This window comes from Microcaecilia unicolor, chromosome 1 (assembly GCF_901765095.1).
Source record: "Microcaecilia unicolor chromosome 1, aMicUni1.1, whole genome shotgun sequence".
Lineage (NCBI taxonomy): Eukaryota > Metazoa > Chordata > Amphibia > Gymnophiona > Siphonopidae > Microcaecilia > Microcaecilia unicolor.
In genome coordinates, this window is record NC_044031.1 from 47427623 (window position 1) to 47445449 (window position 17827).

At 44.1% G+C, this 17827-nt stretch overlaps 1 protein-coding gene across 2 annotated transcripts in view; it reads left to right on the plus strand.

Annotated features, from left to right (window-relative positions):
• The window catches only part of NBEAL2 (neurobeachin like 2), a 492927-nt gene that overhangs the window by 464686 nt on the left and 10414 nt on the right, over nt 1-17827 (plus strand). For both annotated transcript variants that reach the window (XM_030196875.1, XM_030196883.1), the window contains 5 exons: nt 4282-4454; nt 5581-5675; nt 6043-6159; nt 8453-8614; nt 16870-17018. In XM_030196875.1, coding sequence (XP_030052735.1) covers nt 4282-4454; nt 5581-5675; nt 6043-6159; nt 8453-8614; nt 16870-17018 — 696 coding nt within the window. The remainder of the gene's footprint in view (nt 1-4281; nt 4455-5580; nt 5676-6042; nt 6160-8452; nt 8615-16869; nt 17019-17827) is intronic.

The window sequence follows — 17827 nt, forward strand, 5'->3', positions numbered from 1 at the left end:
ACCCGACCACCCCGGGACTCCCTTAAGAAGCCCTGGTGGTCTACTGGCCTCTTTGGCGACAAGAACGAAGCCCACTCATTCTGCCTAGTGCCACAGCTCAGTCAGAATGGCGGCCACTTTGCTGGAAGTCCCAGCAGCCATATTGAGATTGGAAAAGTCTGCTCTTGAGATAGACATGGGGAAGCCACTGTTGTGCCTGGGATCGGTGGCATGGAATTTTACTACTATTTGGGATTCTGCCAGGTACTTGTGACCTGGATTGACCACTTTTGGGAACAGGATACTGGGCTAGATGGACCATTGGTCTGACCCAGGGGTAGGCAACTCCGGTCCTCGAGAGCCGCAGGCAGGTCAGGTTTTCAGGATAGCCACAATGAATATGCAGGAGATAGATTTGCAAGCACTGCCTCCTTGGTATGCAAATCTATCTCCTGCATATTCATTGTGGATATCTTGAAAACCTGACCTGCCTGCGGCTCTCGAGGACCGGAGTTGCCTACCCCTGGTCTGACCCAATGGCTATTCTTCCCTTCTTATGTTCTTCTCCCTTAGAGATACTATGTACTTGTCCCAAGCTTGCTTGAATTCAGATATACCGGCCGGTATTCAGCCAGTGGCAGTCAGTGGTTTTTTAAACACTGACCATCACTAGCTAAATTAGCCACAGATACTAAGCGCCATGTCCAGGCACCAGCACTGAATATCTGGTGCTAATTTAAGTTGTTCTGTCATTTTACCCCCACTCTCCCTTGCCGATACCGACACCTCCTTTCTGACCCCCCCCCCCCCCCAACCAAAATGAGCCCACCCTGAGATGCCCTACCACCACCACAGGTCCAGCCCCAAGAAAGGCACCTGTGAAATGGCCCCCTCCTTCCCCAGGTCACCCGTCCCCCTTTGGGCCTATCTGCCTCAAGCAAGCTCCCTCTGCCTGTCGGCGTACCTCAGGGTTCTGTTCTTGGTCCCCTCCTCTTTTCTATCTACACTTCTTCCCTTGGTTCATTAATCTCATCCCATGGCTTTTCCTACCATCTCTATGCTGATGACTCCCAAATCTACCTTTCTACCCCTGATATCTCACCTTGCATCCAAACCAAAGTTTCAGCGTGCTTGTCTGACATTGCTGTCTGGATGTCTCAACGTCACCTGAAATTAAATATGACCAAAACCGAGCTTCTCATTTTCCCCCCCAAACCCACCTCCCCGCTCCCCCCGTTTTCTATTTCTGTTGATGGCTCTCTCATTCTCCCTGTCTCCTCAGCTCGAAACCTTGGGGTCATCTTTGATTCTTCTCTCTCCTTCTCTGCTCATATCCAGCAGATTGCCAAGACCTGTCGTTTCTTTCTTTACAACATCCGTAAAATCCGCCCCTTTCTTTCCAAGCACTCTACCAAAACCCTCATCCACACCCTTGTCACCTCTCGTTTAGACTACTGCAATCTGCTTCTTGCTGGCCTCCCACTTAGTCACCTCTCCCCTCTCCAGTCGGTTCAAAACTCTGCTGCCCGTCTCATCTTCCGCCAGGGTCGCTTTACTCATACTACCCCTCTCCTCAAGACCCTTCACTGGCTCCCTATCCGTTCGCATCCTGTTCAAACTTCTTCTACTAACCTATAAATGTACTCACTCTGCTGCTCCCCAGTATCTCTCCACACTCGTCCTTCCCTACACCCCTTCCCGTGCACTCCGCTCCATGGATAAATCCTTCTTATCTGTTCCCTTCTCCACTACTGCCAACTCCAGACTTCGCGCCTTCTGTCTCGCTGCACCCTACGCCTGGAATAAACTTCCTGAGCCCCTACGTCTTGCCCCATCCTTGGCCACCTTTAAATCTAGACTGAAAGCCCACCTCTTTAACATTGCTTTTGACTCGTAACCACTTGTAACCACTCGCCTCCACCTACCCTCCTCTCTTCCTTCCCGTTCACATTAATTGATTTGATTTGCTTACTTTATTTATTTTTTGTCTATTAGATTGTAAGCTCTTTGAGCAGGGACTGTCTTTCTTCTATGTTTGTGCAGCGCTGCGTACGCTTTGTAGTGCTATAAAAATGCTAAATAGTAGTAGTAGTAATCTTTTATTGCTGGTGTTCAGGGGGAGGTGTGAGTGGTAGGGTGATAATTGGCTCTTGGACGCTGAAGAGTACCTGTGTCCCAGCAATAGCGGATAAGAATATGATGGTTTGGGTTTGGTTAGGAGGATGGGGTGTAAGGGGATGGGTATTTGTGTGGGGGGGTTATATTAGAGGGTAACAGTTTTTTCTATTAGCTGGTGGTTGGTCCTATGTTTAGGACTAGTTTGTATTGTTCTTTAATGTTTTGATGGGGCAAAACTGCCTTTCTGTACCCCTGTTTGCAAAAAAATGTATTGTTACAAAGAAATGGTACTACCACTAGAGGTAAGCCTTCCCTATAAGGGCCAGGGCTTAACTTTATATGGCAGCTACCACAGTTGACTAGCGGCCCTGTATTTCTGAACTCCTGCTTCTGTGTGTCTATGCACTGGGGTGATTTTGTTTACACAGTTCTACATACTCAAGTCACTTATAAAATCTAGAATAATACATTTATTTCAGCATTCAGGTTTGGGGATTTTTAACCAGTATTAAATAACTTGCATATCAAAGGCACAGATGAAAAAGGAGGGGAAGCCAGAAGATCCTAAGTCATTGGTTTTATAACGTGGTGGATATTAATATCCATATAGTTGATACCATGATTATTATTTCTATTCTAGTACCACTGTCGTTTTTAGAGTGCTTTGAAACAAAGGTTTTCCTTATATTCATGATCTAGCTATGGAAAGTAGTTTAGAAAAAAAGGATAGTGAGCTGCAAAGGTAGAAAAGGAGATGTGGAAACAGAGTTGGAGAAGGGGTTAAAGACTGGAAGGTTCCCTGCACAAGGCAGGCTTAAGGCATAGGTAAATGTGTCGTTGTGGGGGGGGCACTATGTGATTGCCTAGGACCAACTGAAGGGTTAATGGGTCTGAAAGAGGGTTGCTTCTGGCGAGAAGGTTAGCAGCTAGCTGTAGGTGATCAGATGATTCCATGCCATAGGGTGAACCTCCCCTGCCTTTTTTCCGCTGTATCTTAGACTTGCAGTCCTTTCTGTCTTGAAAAAGACGAGGTGCAAGTGCACAGACGTACTGGAGGTAGAACCAGGAGTGGCTCAGCCTCTGTCGGAGGACGGGGGGTCCTTTGGTCTTCTAGAAGTATTGGAACCATTTAAAGGTCTTTGGCCCCTCCCAAGGATGCTGCCTTCCATTTCCAACACCTCTGTCTTGTGTGTTTTTAGCTCTGCTAGACTATCCAGGTGGCTTCCTAGGTTCTCACTGAGTTGGTGCTGTAAGCCTGTGGTTTTTACAGCCAGCTGGGTTTTCAGGATATCTGTATTGAATATCCATATGAGAGATTGCATATAATGGAGGTGTCGGGCATGCAAATGTGTCTCATGCATATTTATAATTACACCTACACTCACTAAGTATCCCTATTTCAATCTAGTTGCAAAATATCTAAGCCTTTCAAATTTACCTTTATTAAATATCCACATAAAATATTTACCCTAAGCTTCTTAGTTCTATTTAATATTAATTATACACCCAATTCATTCATATCACTCATACTAATAACCTCTCATGCTACATGAATCTTTTCAATAATACACTCTACAAATCATATAAAATTAATATTCCTCCTATGGCTTGAGTAGTCCTTTTTTACTTTCACTATTATATAAGCTTCAATGGAAATTTATATTCAGATTGTTTTGCTTATAATTTATCTAGCATCAAAATTCTGCCTTCATTCTTCATTCCAAACTAACTCATTAACGCTCTGATATTCGCAGATAGTAATTATTGTTATTCTCCATTCTAACCATCACAGTTCTTAATATTCACACTTCAAAGGCGGAATATCCTTCTTCAGTAAAAAGTTTATTAGTATGAGTGGTATAAATGAATTATGTGTATAATTAATATTAAATAGAAGAGCTAAGAAGCTTAAGTCAATATTTTATATAGATTTAATAAAAGTAAATTTATGATTAAATACTTTAGTAGTTACTTGGTAAAATGAATATTCAGAAGGGATATCCTGAAAACCCAACTAGCTGGTGGTTCCCCAGGACAGGTTTGAGAACCACTACTGAAAGCTCTGTTCTGTGGAAGTTGGCCCATGACTGCTATTTGATTTCTGACACCCTGTGTTTACACTGGATGGCGGGCGAGCAGATTGAGAATGTCATTGTAAACACTCTCCTCTTTTGTCTCTGGCAGAACCCAGCGCTTCCTGTATGGTCCCTTCGCCCCAGGAGTTGAGCTTTCCTCCAAGACCTTGACCGTGTCCCACGATGGGAAGCTGCTTTTCAGTGCTGGTCACTGGGATAACAGCCTGCGGGTCACCTCCCTTAGCAAAGGGAAGGTGATAGGCCACATCACCAGGCACATAGGTATGATCTAGACAGGGTGCAATCTCCACCCCACCCTCCAGGGGCAGCAGTCAGCCTCTCCCTTTCCGGTCTCTGCCTCCTGTGCAAAAGCATAGCAGAAGAACATGCCCTGATGGCTCTGCACATCCTAACAACCTGCTCCTGCTGCCACAGCTGTCATCATGCTATACCCCAGTCCGACTTGAGCAAGGTTCTATCTACGGAAAATGGGAATAGTAGTAAGGGCCGCATGGAAAAGGAGAAACCTGCCATTTGTGTCACATAACGCGGGTAATTTCTTAACTTCACAACTAAGCCCGCAGAAAGGTCTGTGTGCAAACCATGTCAAAGTAGGCGCAGTCGTGTAAGTGCATGTATACCCTATGCAATTTTAAGAACCATTTTCTGCAGAAAAGTCTTCATAAAAATGACCCTCTACCTGTGCACTTTGCAATTACTCATTGATCTGTACCTTTCACCTTTAATCTCCTGTCTTTTTCTATTTTCTTTTCATTTTCTTCCTCCTCTTATTTCACCCTGCTTCTCCCATCCCAAAGGTCGTCATGCTACAGGGGCCCCTAAGCTGCTTAAAGGTGAAGAAGATGCAGCCCAAATTCTGCCTGTGGCCCTAGCATGTTTAACACCGGCCCTGCTTCCTGGCTGTCTTCAGTTTCGCTTCTCTTTCCTCGCTCTCTTTCCTTTCTTCATTAACATCTTCTCCCATCCCTCTGTTCGGTCATCCCTTTTTCCCCCCGGAGCCTTGTTCCCCACCTCTTTGTTGTAGTCTCTCTCTTTCCGTTCCTCCTGCTGCTGCCTCTTTTTCACCCCCTGCTTCTCTCTCTCTCTCTCAGTTCTGTTGCCACCTCCTCTTTCCTCCCTGCAAATACTTTCTACTTTGGCTTCTATATCTCCACCAGTGTTACCTTATGCCTCTCCCAAGCTGATCTCTGCTGCTCCCCTCAGCCACTAGCATCCCTCTTTCCCTGCCACCAGTGGCTGCCCCCGGCCACCCTGGCACTGTTGTGGCTTCAGTAACTCCCAGTGTCTTGGGAACCGTGATAGACAGCGTCATACAATGCCAGGAGCAGTTGAGAAGCAGAGCCATGAGAGAGGCCAGAACAGGACAAACTCTGTTTTCTGTTTTCAGATGTTGTCACGTGCCTGGCTCTTGACCTCTGTGGAATCTACCTCATTTCTGGATCCCGGGACACCACCTGCATGATCTGGCAGGTCCTGCAGCAGGTGAGATGCCAGAACTTGCAGTCGGGAATGACATGTTGCAGTGAAAATCGTATTTGCTCCGTGGCTTGAGGTTTGCGTCTTGCGGGTGCCGTAAGAATGACTCTACACTTGCACAATTTCCACATAGGATAATGAAGATAATATTAACAAATACGTCATGCCAGCAGATGGGGGGAGGGCAGCAGTTCAACCATTGCAAGTGCAGAGAAGGAGGGACAGGATAACTGAGTCACCAGCCGCAGGGCTGGTCTAGCTGGAATGCAAAGTGTGGTGGAACTGCCGTGAAACAGCTCTGATGGGTTTCTCCTCTGCCTTCTTGCCATGTTATATCATTTGCTTTGTTGTGTTTTGTTTTTGTTGGGGTCAGGGTGGATTGTCCTGCGGTTTAGCCCCTAAACCTGTGCAGGTGTTGTATGGCCACGATGAGGAGGTGACCTGCGTTGCACTCAGCACCGAGTTGGACATGGCTGTGTCGGGTTCCAAGGTAAAGGCATCATTCTGGACAGATTGGCAGTGGGAAGATTTCCCTTACATGACGTGGAAAAATTCCTAGGTTTCCCTTCTACCCACCTCCCATTCCCCCCCCCCCCCCCCCGGATAGCTCCCCTAAATGTAGCGGTAGGGGGCCCATGACATCCCTATCCCTTCTCTGATAAACCTCTGCTTTGAAGCTGCACTTCCTTGGGAGCCAATTTAAATTCACTAATGTTGAAATACGTCCCCCTCTACACACACACACACACACGCACCTCTCTTTTTCACCAATAGTTAAAAAATAAACTCTATGATAGAGCTTCTAATATACCACACACAAAATATCTACAAAGATAATTGTTATGTGGACCATCAGAATCAGGAGGGGATTATATCCAGATGTCCAGCTGACATTTTTCAGGATATATTTTATTTTGTATTTTTAGTTATATTTGTACCCTGTGCTTTCCCACTCATGGCAGGCTCAATGCGGCTTGCATGGGGCAATGGAGGGTTAAGTGACTTGCCCAGAGTCACAAGGAGCTGCCTGTGCCTGAAGTGGGAATTGAACTCAGTTCCCCAGGACCAAAGTCCACCACCCTAACCACTAGGCCACTCCTCCACTCCATATATACATCACCACACTCATTATGATAACTCCGTTCATCATTCTGTGCTTCAAGAACTCAAATTCGTAAACTTATCTGAAAAATTTGCACACACCAGCCGCTTCTCTTTCACAGCACAGCATGCTGCATATTCACGGATAACTGGCTATATCGCGTGTTATAACCAGTTATCCGATAAGTGCTGACCGGGAATATTCAGAAAGAGATAACCAGCTAGCTCCTGCTGAATATTTGTGGATAGCCAGTTAACCGCTATTTAACTGGCCAGGAACCGTTCCTGGCCAGCTATATAGCGCTGCATGTCGGGCGAGTAATATATATGTTTAGGACCCAATTCTGTAAATGGCGCTGAAATTTGGGCACTGATAGAAATGCATACTATGCAATATTCTGTAAACAGCGTTGCAAGTTGGGTGCCCTTTATAGAATAATGCATAGCATCAGGATTCACGCTTAAATTTCAGGTGCGAGGATTTACACTAGCTGAAACCTGGAGTAAGTCCCTCCTAAATTAGACACAGATCCCCTGAATTCTATAACACTGTGTGTAAATTCCAGGAATGCCCTGACCCGCCCATGCCCCTTCCTATGGCCACGCCTCCTTTTGGATCTGCACGTAAAATTTACGTGAGCATCTTTATAGAATAGCGACTATAAAGATGCACGCGTAAAGTTTAATTATTGCCAATTAGCATCAATTGTTAATGCCCAATTATTGGTGCTAATTGGCTCGTTCAATTAAACTGCAAGTGCAAATTGGGCGCCATATATATAGAATTAGGAGGTTAGTGGTTGAATATAACTGCATATATATTTATGTTGTATGTGTAACTAGTACCGCCCCTTTTCGACCACATAATTTGGGACATATCTATATGTATGTCCAGAATTTGTGTTTAGTTGGCCCAAATTTTATTTTTTTATTTTTTTTAAAGCTCTTACATGTTCAGCACTGAATGTTTAACCCTTGTTCTTGGCTGTGTGCGTTATACTTTCCTTTGCATGAATGTATTATGCTTTTCTTTGTGTGAATGTATTTCTCCTCTGTTTTCTTCTCTGTGATCATACATCTTTTCTGTCAATAATTGAAGTTCCTTTCCTTTCCTTTTTCTTTATGTTTTAGTTACGTACACCGCTCTGCTCTGCACAAGCAGCTAGAACACTCTAGCAAATCTAATAAAGTATAAGTATAAAGTTTTCAGGATTGATCCGATATATATGTGACCATTTCTGGGAAAATGTGACTAAAGTCTCTAGAAACCAAAAATTAGGTTTTAATGAAATCTGTTAGAATAAACAGTTTGCAATACAGCCATCCAAACCCCATCCTTTTAATTGGAAACATAAAAATGTTACAGAAGTTCAAACCTGTAACTTTTTCAGACTGCTTAGGAACCTATGACATGAAAAATTAGCCATTCTCAACCATTTGGATCTGCGACTTTAGCCATATTTTCCCAGATACAGTCACATATATGTTTTCTAGCAGGTATTTTTTTTTCATTACAGTACATACTATATTTAACTCTCAGCTGATGTCCAATATATTAAAGCTTGCAACATGAAAACATAAATTGCTTGGAAGGATTCTGTCTTACCTATCACAAAATGATCTGTTGCTTCCAGAAGAGGAGGCTGGCAGTTAGATAATCGTATATATGTGTTCCTTGATAGGATGGGACAGTAATTATCCATACTATCCGCCGGGGTCTGTTCATGAAGTCCATAAAGCCTCCCTGTGAAAGCTCGTTGCCTCTGACCATCTCCAACCTGATGGTGGGTTTGGAGGGACAAATCGTCGTCCAGACCACCATAGAGGGCCGAGCTTCTCTGAAGGTGAGACCTTTTCTTTGGGATCAGCAAGAACTTTGCAGATTTGGGTTTGGATGTTGTCGTAAACACTTAGGGCCCTGTTTACTAAGGTGTCTCTAGCGTTTAGCGCATGCTAAAAACATTAGCACGCCTCTAGCGTGGTTTAGAAAACAGGGCCTTTAGAATGTCATATGTAGGTCATATGTCAAATAATTTCTTGTCATCCTGTAGACTTGGAGAAACACAGAAGAGGCTTGAGGTGCCTACATATAGGTGCATCCTTTATATTTGGGTTGTATAACAGGATGCATAACTGAGAAGTCCCAAATAGGAACCTGGAACCAGCACCTGTGGCGAGCAGATATCTGATGCATTGATTTAAACCTGCTCTGCAGGGGGGAAAAAAAAACTATTAGCCATCATACAACTTGAAAATACTTAATACTGTAAAGACCTCTGCCCAAACTACTAAATTAAGTATTGCCTTGGAAAAACATTTCATGAATGACTTACTTAAATAAAGCATTTACTTACTACTACTACTACTACTATTTAGCATTTCTATAGCGCTACAAGGCGTACGCAGCGCTGCACAAACATAGAAGAAAGACAGTCCCTGCTCAAAGAGCTTACAATCTAATAGACAAAAAATAAAGTAAAGTAAAGTACTTAAAAAACAACCCCCCCCCCCCCCCCCCCACATACACACACACAATCCCAGTCCCATCCTGAAATCTCCCTGTCCCTGCTGATTTTATTACTGGTCCACTGAGACTAGAAAGCACACAGGACCCTGTGGGAAGGATGTAATTCTGAATACCTGCTCCAGGTGCAGAAATAGGTGAGCCTGCCTCAGTGGTACAGTGAATCAGTGTTTATATGCTGCAGCTGTTGGAACTCCTTCTCCCATAGAGATGCATTGGGGCAGTTTTGGAGGGAGTTGATTTCTCTCCTACAGCCACATACATAAACTTAACTTCTAGAGCACAAAATCTTCCCCAATTCACCTCTTCCTTTTCTGTGACTACAGATGCCTTCCACTGCTCCACCCCCACTCCCGCCCCATTGACTGGATCCTACCCATAGTCTCTACTGCAAGGAGGTTTAAAGACAAGAAATGGCATGAGCCTATCTTGTCCATTATCTGGGCTAAAGGCTATAGGTGGAGCTTGCCGCCATATTGGTCAGAACAAAACAATTGCTACCACTATTGAAAACAATAACAAACGTGAGGTTTTATTAAACCACCTAGGTTTTGCATTCTCTCTGTTAGGAGGGGATCAGGTGGGTGGGGATATAAGGGGAGTTTTCGAGGGATCTGTGAAGGGGGGAAGAGTTATATTCAGAATGTTATTTATCAGTGCTCCAGAGCGTTCTTTGATATTTACACAATGCTGTATTGTGGATTTAAGTGCTGCGCTATATGCCTGTATTTTTCTTTTGATGACAATATATTTCTTTTTAAAACGAAAAAATTAAGGCATATTGCGCAACACTGAATTCCACAATACAGCATGGCAAATAACAAAGCAAGCTGACAGAACATTTTGAATATAACCCTCTACCCCTTTACAGACCCCTCAAAAACTACCCCCAACCCCCCCTGCCCGATCCCCTCCTAACACAGATAATGAAAAAACCTAGGAGGTTTAATAAAACCTGACAAGTTTGCTATTGTTTTCAATAGCAATTGTTTTGTTCTGAACGGTATGGGGGGGAGGGAGGGACGGTTTCCACTTTTTGAGGTCATGCTGTCTTCTGTTGTTAAACCTCCTTGCTCTACTGTTAACTATAATGGAAATTGGAAGCAGATGGGGGTAGGGGGTTAAGGGGGAACTAAAGGACTATAGATAGGACATTTTTCTGAGTTTAAAGCCCCTATCATTCTGCCCTCTGGACATTAATGCAAAAACTTGTTGAATCCTAACCTTCTGAGTCCTCCTGAGCATATAAATATTAGGAGCCTGTGTCTAGTTTGTCAGTCCCTGCCCATGGCAATAGACACTAGCTGGTAGTTCACATAGCAACCAATAAGAACATTGCAGGGACATAGCCAGGCATCCAATTTTGGGTGGAACTGAGCACAAAGTGGGTGGACCAGAGAATCCCCCCCCCCCCCCCCCACACACACACACACCTGACATCTCACCCCCACCCTCACCCCTCCATACATTTTACAGCTTTCATTTCTTTCCAGGCAGTAAACAGAGACTCATGCCCGCTGCACACACCGGCCCAGAGCCTTCATTCTGACCTGGTCTCAGGAAATTGCGTCAGAGGGAAGACTCAGGGCCAGCATGGGCAACGGTTATGAATCGCTGCTCACTTCCAGCGAAGAAATGCAAGGCTTTAAAAGGTACTGTGGTTTAGGGGAGGTGGAGTTGAGACACCAGTATGCCTTTCGGAAGAGGGGCGAGAGAGAGATGTCGGGAGTCTTCAGATATGTGCCACTGCTGGGTGGGGCTAAGCCCAGTTGGCAAGCTTGGGCCCACCCTCACCACAGAAATGTTGTAACATTTAGCCAGTAGGCTTGGCAGTAGAAATAAATAACAATAAAGGAAACAATATATATATTCGAATAACTGAAAATGTAATACATCACAGTTCAGTAATTATTTGTAAGCTGTATATATATACTAGTGTAAAGGGTTGGAAAAAAATAAAAAAAATAAGAGTGTGTCCCCTTTAAAAGGGGTTTTACCTGGGTGTGTGTGCTGAGGGTTAGAGCTAGGGAGAGGGTTCTAAAGTGACATCACTGGGAGAACAGCTGAGCAAGCTGGCCTGATTGCCTTGGCAACGGCTTGCTGGGCAGTTGGGAGATAGATTTGATGCTGAATAGATCTGTGTTGATGGTCTCTGGTCAGCTGTGAGGAAAAGTCTGTTTTAAAATGGATTAAGTGATTTTTAAGAACTGTTGGTGTGTTGAGAGTGTGACTTTAATTAATTAATTAATTTTAAAAGCCTCCCGCGTCTTTTAAGGCTTTTAGAGTTGTGGTTGAGAGCTGTATGGTAAAGGTGCTGTTTTAATAATAAAATAATTTAATTTATCAAACAATATTATTCAATTTGATAAGCTGGGGTGGCTTGTTCAGCTAATAATTTGTCACACTGAGTATTTATGAATAATGTGTCATCTGCTGTGCACATTTAATGCTGTCTTTCTAAAGTGGGTTCTGTGAGACACTATTAATTGGAAAACTTTTGCAGAACCTCAGAATAAATTACTTTGAAAAGAAAAAGTAATCAAATTGACTTTAAAATACAGTGGATTTAGAATAGCTGTGAGCTGTTCTGATTTGGGAGATTTTAAAAATCTCTGAATTTGTTTAACTATCTCAGTAGTTCTGTTAATGTAAAAAAATCTGAGAGCATTGTTGATGGGAGGGAGTAGAACAGGGATAATTAATTATATTTTTATTTACTTGGGAAGTTAGTTAGGGAAATAAGTTGAACAATCATATAGGGAAATGAGTTGGAAATTATAGCAAAAGAGGAATTGATTTGATGAATTAGACAGGGATAGGGTTTTGCCTTTTTGATTTTCTTCAAAGCATAGAGTAGTAGGTACTCAAGTTCCGGGTTCCTGCTCCCTGGCAGCATTGAACCAAGGTACTGGCAACATCAAAACAACAAGTGCACCAACGTTAAAGAAAGACCAAAGTTAACCCCATACAAGAAAGGTCTACAAAACAGCTAAGTACAAACACCTACAGTGGTTCAGAGACTAAAAATACTTACCTGAAGGTAGAGACGTGTTTGCATATCCACGTGGAGGAGGTTTGATCTTTAAAGAGAAAAAATTGAGAAAAAGAATCAATTTCTTTATTAAGACTTTCTGTTTAAAGTAAATTTGAAGAATAGAGAACATAAACAACTGTATTACTTATCTGATTTGTTTAGTGAAAGATGTCAGTAGATGTGAGTCAATTTATTGAAGATGTACACATCTTCTGAAAGTGGAAAAACATGTTGCAGGTTATAAATGTTTTACTGTTTGTTCTGAAGGGAAAACAAATCTTTTACATTTGATATTTTAATACAATTGAACAGCTGTTTTATTAATGAAATTATTACAATTATATATTGAATTTTTAAAGAAACACTTTGCACAATAAATTATGTTAATTTCAAGTCTAGTGTGCAATATTGTCATCGTTGGTAAAATTTGAACCATCACCAAGGGAAATTCATTTATTAACATCTTGAATTGCACACCATACCAAATATAGAATTTCCTTATTTTTCTCTGTGTTTCCTCAATTGGTGAGTGTTGAGTGTGGGGCCTTTACACCGTGATTACATACTCTTACCATCTGCTCTAAACCTCACCCATAGGGGATCTACACTAGTAAAAAAGGCCCGTTTCTGACACAAATGAAACGGGCGCTAGCAAGGTTTTCCTCGGAGTGTGTATGTTTGAGAGAGTGTATGCGAGAGTGACTGTGTGTGAGAGAGAGAGTGAATGTGCAAGTGTGTGTGTGTGAGAGAGAGAGTGAGTCTGGGTGTGAGTGTGTCTGTGAGAGAGAGAGAGTGTGTGTGAGAATGAGTGTGTCTAAGTGCGTATGTGAGACACAGTGTGAGAGAAGAGAGTGTGTTCCAAGTGCAAAGTGATGCATGTGGGTAAGAGGAACCCGAATTATAGCTACGTCTTGCAAGGTTCCGCGTTAGGAGTTATGGATCAAGAAAGGGATCTGGGTGTCGTCGTCGATGATACGCTGAAACCTTCTGCTCAGTGTGCTGCTGCGGCTAGGAAAGCGAATAGAATGTTGGGTGTTATTAGGAAGGGTATGGAGTCCAGGTGTGCGGATGTTATAATGCCGTTGTATCGCTCCATGGTGCGACCGCACCTGGAGTATTGTGTTCAGTACTGGTCTCCGTATCTCAAAAAAGATATAGTAGAATTGGAAAAGGTACAGCGAAGGGCGACGAAAATGATAGTGGGGATGGGACGACTTTCCTATGAAGAGAGGCTGAGAAGGCTAGGGCTTTTCAGCTTGGAGAAGAGACGGCTGAGGGGAGATATGATAGAAGTGTATAAAATAATGAGTGGAATGGATCGGGTGGATGTGAAGCGACTGTTCACGCTATCCAAAAATACTAGGACTAGAGGGCATGAGTTGAAGCTACAGTGTGGTAAATTTAAAACGAATCGAAGAAAATTTTTCTTCACCCAACGTGTAATTAGACTCTGGAATTCGTTGCCGGAGAACGTGGTACGGGCGGTTAGCTTGACGGAGTTTAAAAAGGGGTTAGATAGATTCCTAAAGGACAAGTCCATAGACCGCTATTAAATGGACTTGGAAAAATTCCGCATTTTTAGGTATAACTTGTCTGGAATGTTTTTACGTTTGGGGAGCGTGCCAGGTGCCCTTGACCTGGATTGGCCACTGTCGGTGACAGGATGCTGGGCTAGATGGACCTTTGGTCTTTCCCAGTATGGCACTACTTATGTACTTATGATACAGTGTGTGCGAGAGAGTATGTGTGAGACACAGACTCTCTGTGAGACTGAGTGTATGAGACCAAGAGAGTGTGTGAGTGACTGTGTGACACATAGAGAGTGAATGTGATACAGTGTGAGAGACAGTGTGTGAGAGTGAGAGAGAGAAAGACATTGACTGTGAGAGAGAGAGAGAGTGTGTGTGACAGAGATACCTCCCCCCCTCTCTGGTGTCAGGCCCCCCTCCCTCCCTCCCTCCCTCTCTCTGGTGTCAGCCCTCCCCCTCTCTCTGGTGTCTGAGCGTTACTGTGCAGGACGCTGAGCTCTGGCTGTGCTTCAAGGAACTGACCAATCCTATTTAATAGAATGCACCTCCAACATTCTGAAGCCGAGAAACCTCTTGTGGTTGGTCACTTCTGCTTGTGACGAACCCGGAAGTACGTGATGTCAATTCAGGAGATGGATAGAGAGCAGGAATGCCTCAGCCATGCAGTCAGCTTCAGAATGTTGGAGGTGCGTTTTATTATATAGGATATGTGTGTGTTTGTAGTGTGTATGTTTATGTGTGTATGTCTGTTGTGTATTCTCTCCATGTGTTATGTCTGTAGGGAGTAGCTGGGGGTGGTGGGGTAATTTATGTGGGGAGTAGTTTTGGGTGGAGAGACTTATTGCGGGATTGTGAGACAGTTAACCGTTAATTTTTTTTAGGCGTGTGGACAGTTTGAAGGATAGCAGAGCATTTGCGGGGAGGGGTAGGTTTTATGATGGGGCAGTTGGGGATAGTTTGGGGGGGTTGGGCATTTGTAGGTGGTTAGGGTCCTGTGGAAGGGGGTTCTTTCTGGGAGTGGGATAATTTTGTGGTGGGGCAGTTACAGGGTAATATTTGAGGGTTGGGGAAAGTTTTTGGGGTGGCAAGGAAGTTGCTGGAGGAGGAGTATGGGCAGCTTGCGGGTTAGCGAGGCAGTTACGGTGGGGTAGCATTTGGGTATAGGGGCAGTTTGTGATACCAGGTGCCATGCATTCAGTGACTGACTGAGACTAACAGAGGGGAGATTCCTACCAGGTGAGCCCTGGACCCTCAAGGGGTGCGCTGCATCTGTCTATGTGTGTGGCTGGGAGCAGGGGCAGCCCAATAATGAGGCTAATTGAGGAGGTGGCCCAAATGGCACTACAATTGGGTTATGTACGTGCTCTTGTAATCCACTTATTTCTAGGCAGAATATAAATATTTTAAATAAATAAGGCAGCGGCATCTGCTGCTGCACCCCCCCCCCCCCCGGGCTGGCATCTCCCCTTTTCCTTCCTCCCATCCTCAACCCTCTTCCCCTGAATATACCTTTAATTTGTTTCAAAACTTACTGTGCTTCGGCAGAAGTGATTCACACGCGTTACCCTGCCACTAGCCAGACATTCTCTCTCTACTTGGGTGGCCTGCCCTCTTTGATGTAACTTCCTGTTTCCGCTGGGTCGGGCCGCGTAGTAGAAAGAGAGAAGATGTTGGTCCAGTGGCAGGGCAGTGCCTGTGAATTGTTGCAGCACGGCAAATTTTGAAACTAATTAAAGGTAGACTTGGTTGAAGAGGGTTGAGGGAAAAAGAGGGGAGATGCTGGCCTGCTGGGTGGGGTGGGGTGAGTAGAATGGGGGGGAGAGAGTGTGAGAGATGTTGGGCTCGGGGTACTAGATAGAACGGAAGGATAGAGAAATGTCAGATGGGGAGAGGTGGAAGGAAGAGATGGAGAAATGTTGGAGTCAGGGAGGAAATGGGAGAGGGGGAAAGAAGATGAAAGACTTGAGGATTAGGTGATGGAAGGGAGGAGATGGATGGGGAAAGTGGGGGCAGAAGAAGGAGAGGAAGAGATGGACAGGGAAGGAAGAGGGGTGGAAGAGGGAAAGGGAGGAGCAGGGATAGATGGGGAGGGGGAGGGAAAGAAAGAGATAGACTTGGGAGAGGTAGAAATGAACTCGGTAGTAGTAGTTTCTATGCTGCAGCTGCTGGAACGTCATTGGGCCATTTTTTTTTTTTTTGGGGGGGGGGGGTGTTTTATTTCTCTAGCCTATTTCCAGTTTCAGTGTGTCACTGTCCCCCCCCCCCCCTTCAAAAAAAATACCAAATTTGGTCCTGTTTTGTTAAATTCTCAGAGGATTATTTTGCCCCCAGATGGACAGGGATTTTTTTTTTTTACCTCACGTAAAAGTTCTAGGGATGTGCAGGCCAAATATACACATTTTGTTTAGTTTCTTGTGTCATGTATTGGATTTTTTAAATTTTTGTTTAGTTTTTTTTTTTTTTTTTTTTAATTTTAGGGTCAGGGTCATCAGTAGTGTGCTCTGTTTAGCACTGGGCACATTATTGATAAATAGCTCAATAGTCCACACTGTTGTGCATGCTATTGACAGCACAGGAAAAAAAAACCACAATTCTGGGATTTATTTCCTTTTCAAGTTAAAGACAAAATGAAATGTTGTTGATGATTCTCACTTAATTTCAAATGAACGCACATCCTTAATAATTTCATTCCAACATTCCATTGGGGTAGAACAAAATGCTGACCCACAGTCCTAGACAGAACTGTTGACTTGTATCAACTTGACAACAATTAGTGGTACTTGAAGGTGTAGTAGCCAGAAGTGAATTTAAGTGTTTTCAGGACTGCCTGAATTCTGTGCATGACTTAACAGATGAAATCCTGAATGGGTTTGTTTTCTTCATCTTTTTTCTGCTGTTTCTCTAACTATGGTGTTACCAGCAATGAGCCAGTAAGGTAATGATATTGATTTCCAAATTCAAGCTGGATGTTTCTTTACTGACCTGCCATTCCCCCTCATATTGTGTTTTCAGGATAAGTTCGCTGTGCACTTGTACTCTGTGAATGGCAAACACTTGGCCTCTGCGCTTCTGGATGAGGAAGTCACTGCCGTGTATGTCACACAGGAATTCGTAGTCTTGGGTACATTGCAGAGCACTCTCCACATATGGGACCTCAACAGGTAACATCCTTCTCCCCACCCCATCCAGTTGAATTTGTGATAGCATGGAGCCCAAGAAATGTCTTCTTTCCTATCATGGATATAAGAAGGAATTTCTCCAGGGGGAGGCAAAGTAATTTTTTGCATTACCCAACTGAGCTTATTTCTGTGAAGGAGGTAGTAACAGGGAGGGTGACACGAATAAGAATTCATATATGGTGGGATAGAACGTTTTAGAATGCTCAAGTAGATTGATGTAGGGAGCCGTTAAAGTGTCAACAAGCTTTTGTTCCCCTATAAACTTATTGTACAAAAACACACATCTGAATCTCATGCCACCTCAATAACAGCAACATAAACCAGTCAGTACCAAGCGTATTGTGAAATAATACACATCTCCACAAAAAAACAGTCACAGAACCTATAGCAAACAGGGGCATAGCCAGACCTCGCCGGGAGGGGGAGCCAGAGCCTGAGGTGGGGGGGGGCACTGTTTAGCTGCGCCCCCCAAGCCACTGCCACCACCACATTGGACCCCCCTGCTGGCCTGTCAACGATCCCCTTGAACCCCCCTCCTGCCACCAACCCTCCCCTGCTGTCGCTGCCCACCGCACCGCCACATCAGGTACTTTGTTTGCTGGCGGGGGTCCCCAAACCCCGCCAGCCGAAGAGAGTCTTCTTCAGCGCCGGGCAATTTACAGTTCTGATCCAGTAAGTCGGTCCCTGCCCAAGAGGGCTTACAATGTAAGTTTTGAACAAGAGGAAGTAGAAGGTGAAATGACTTGCCCAGGATCACAAGAGAATGAGTGGGAGAAGTAGGATTGGAATCC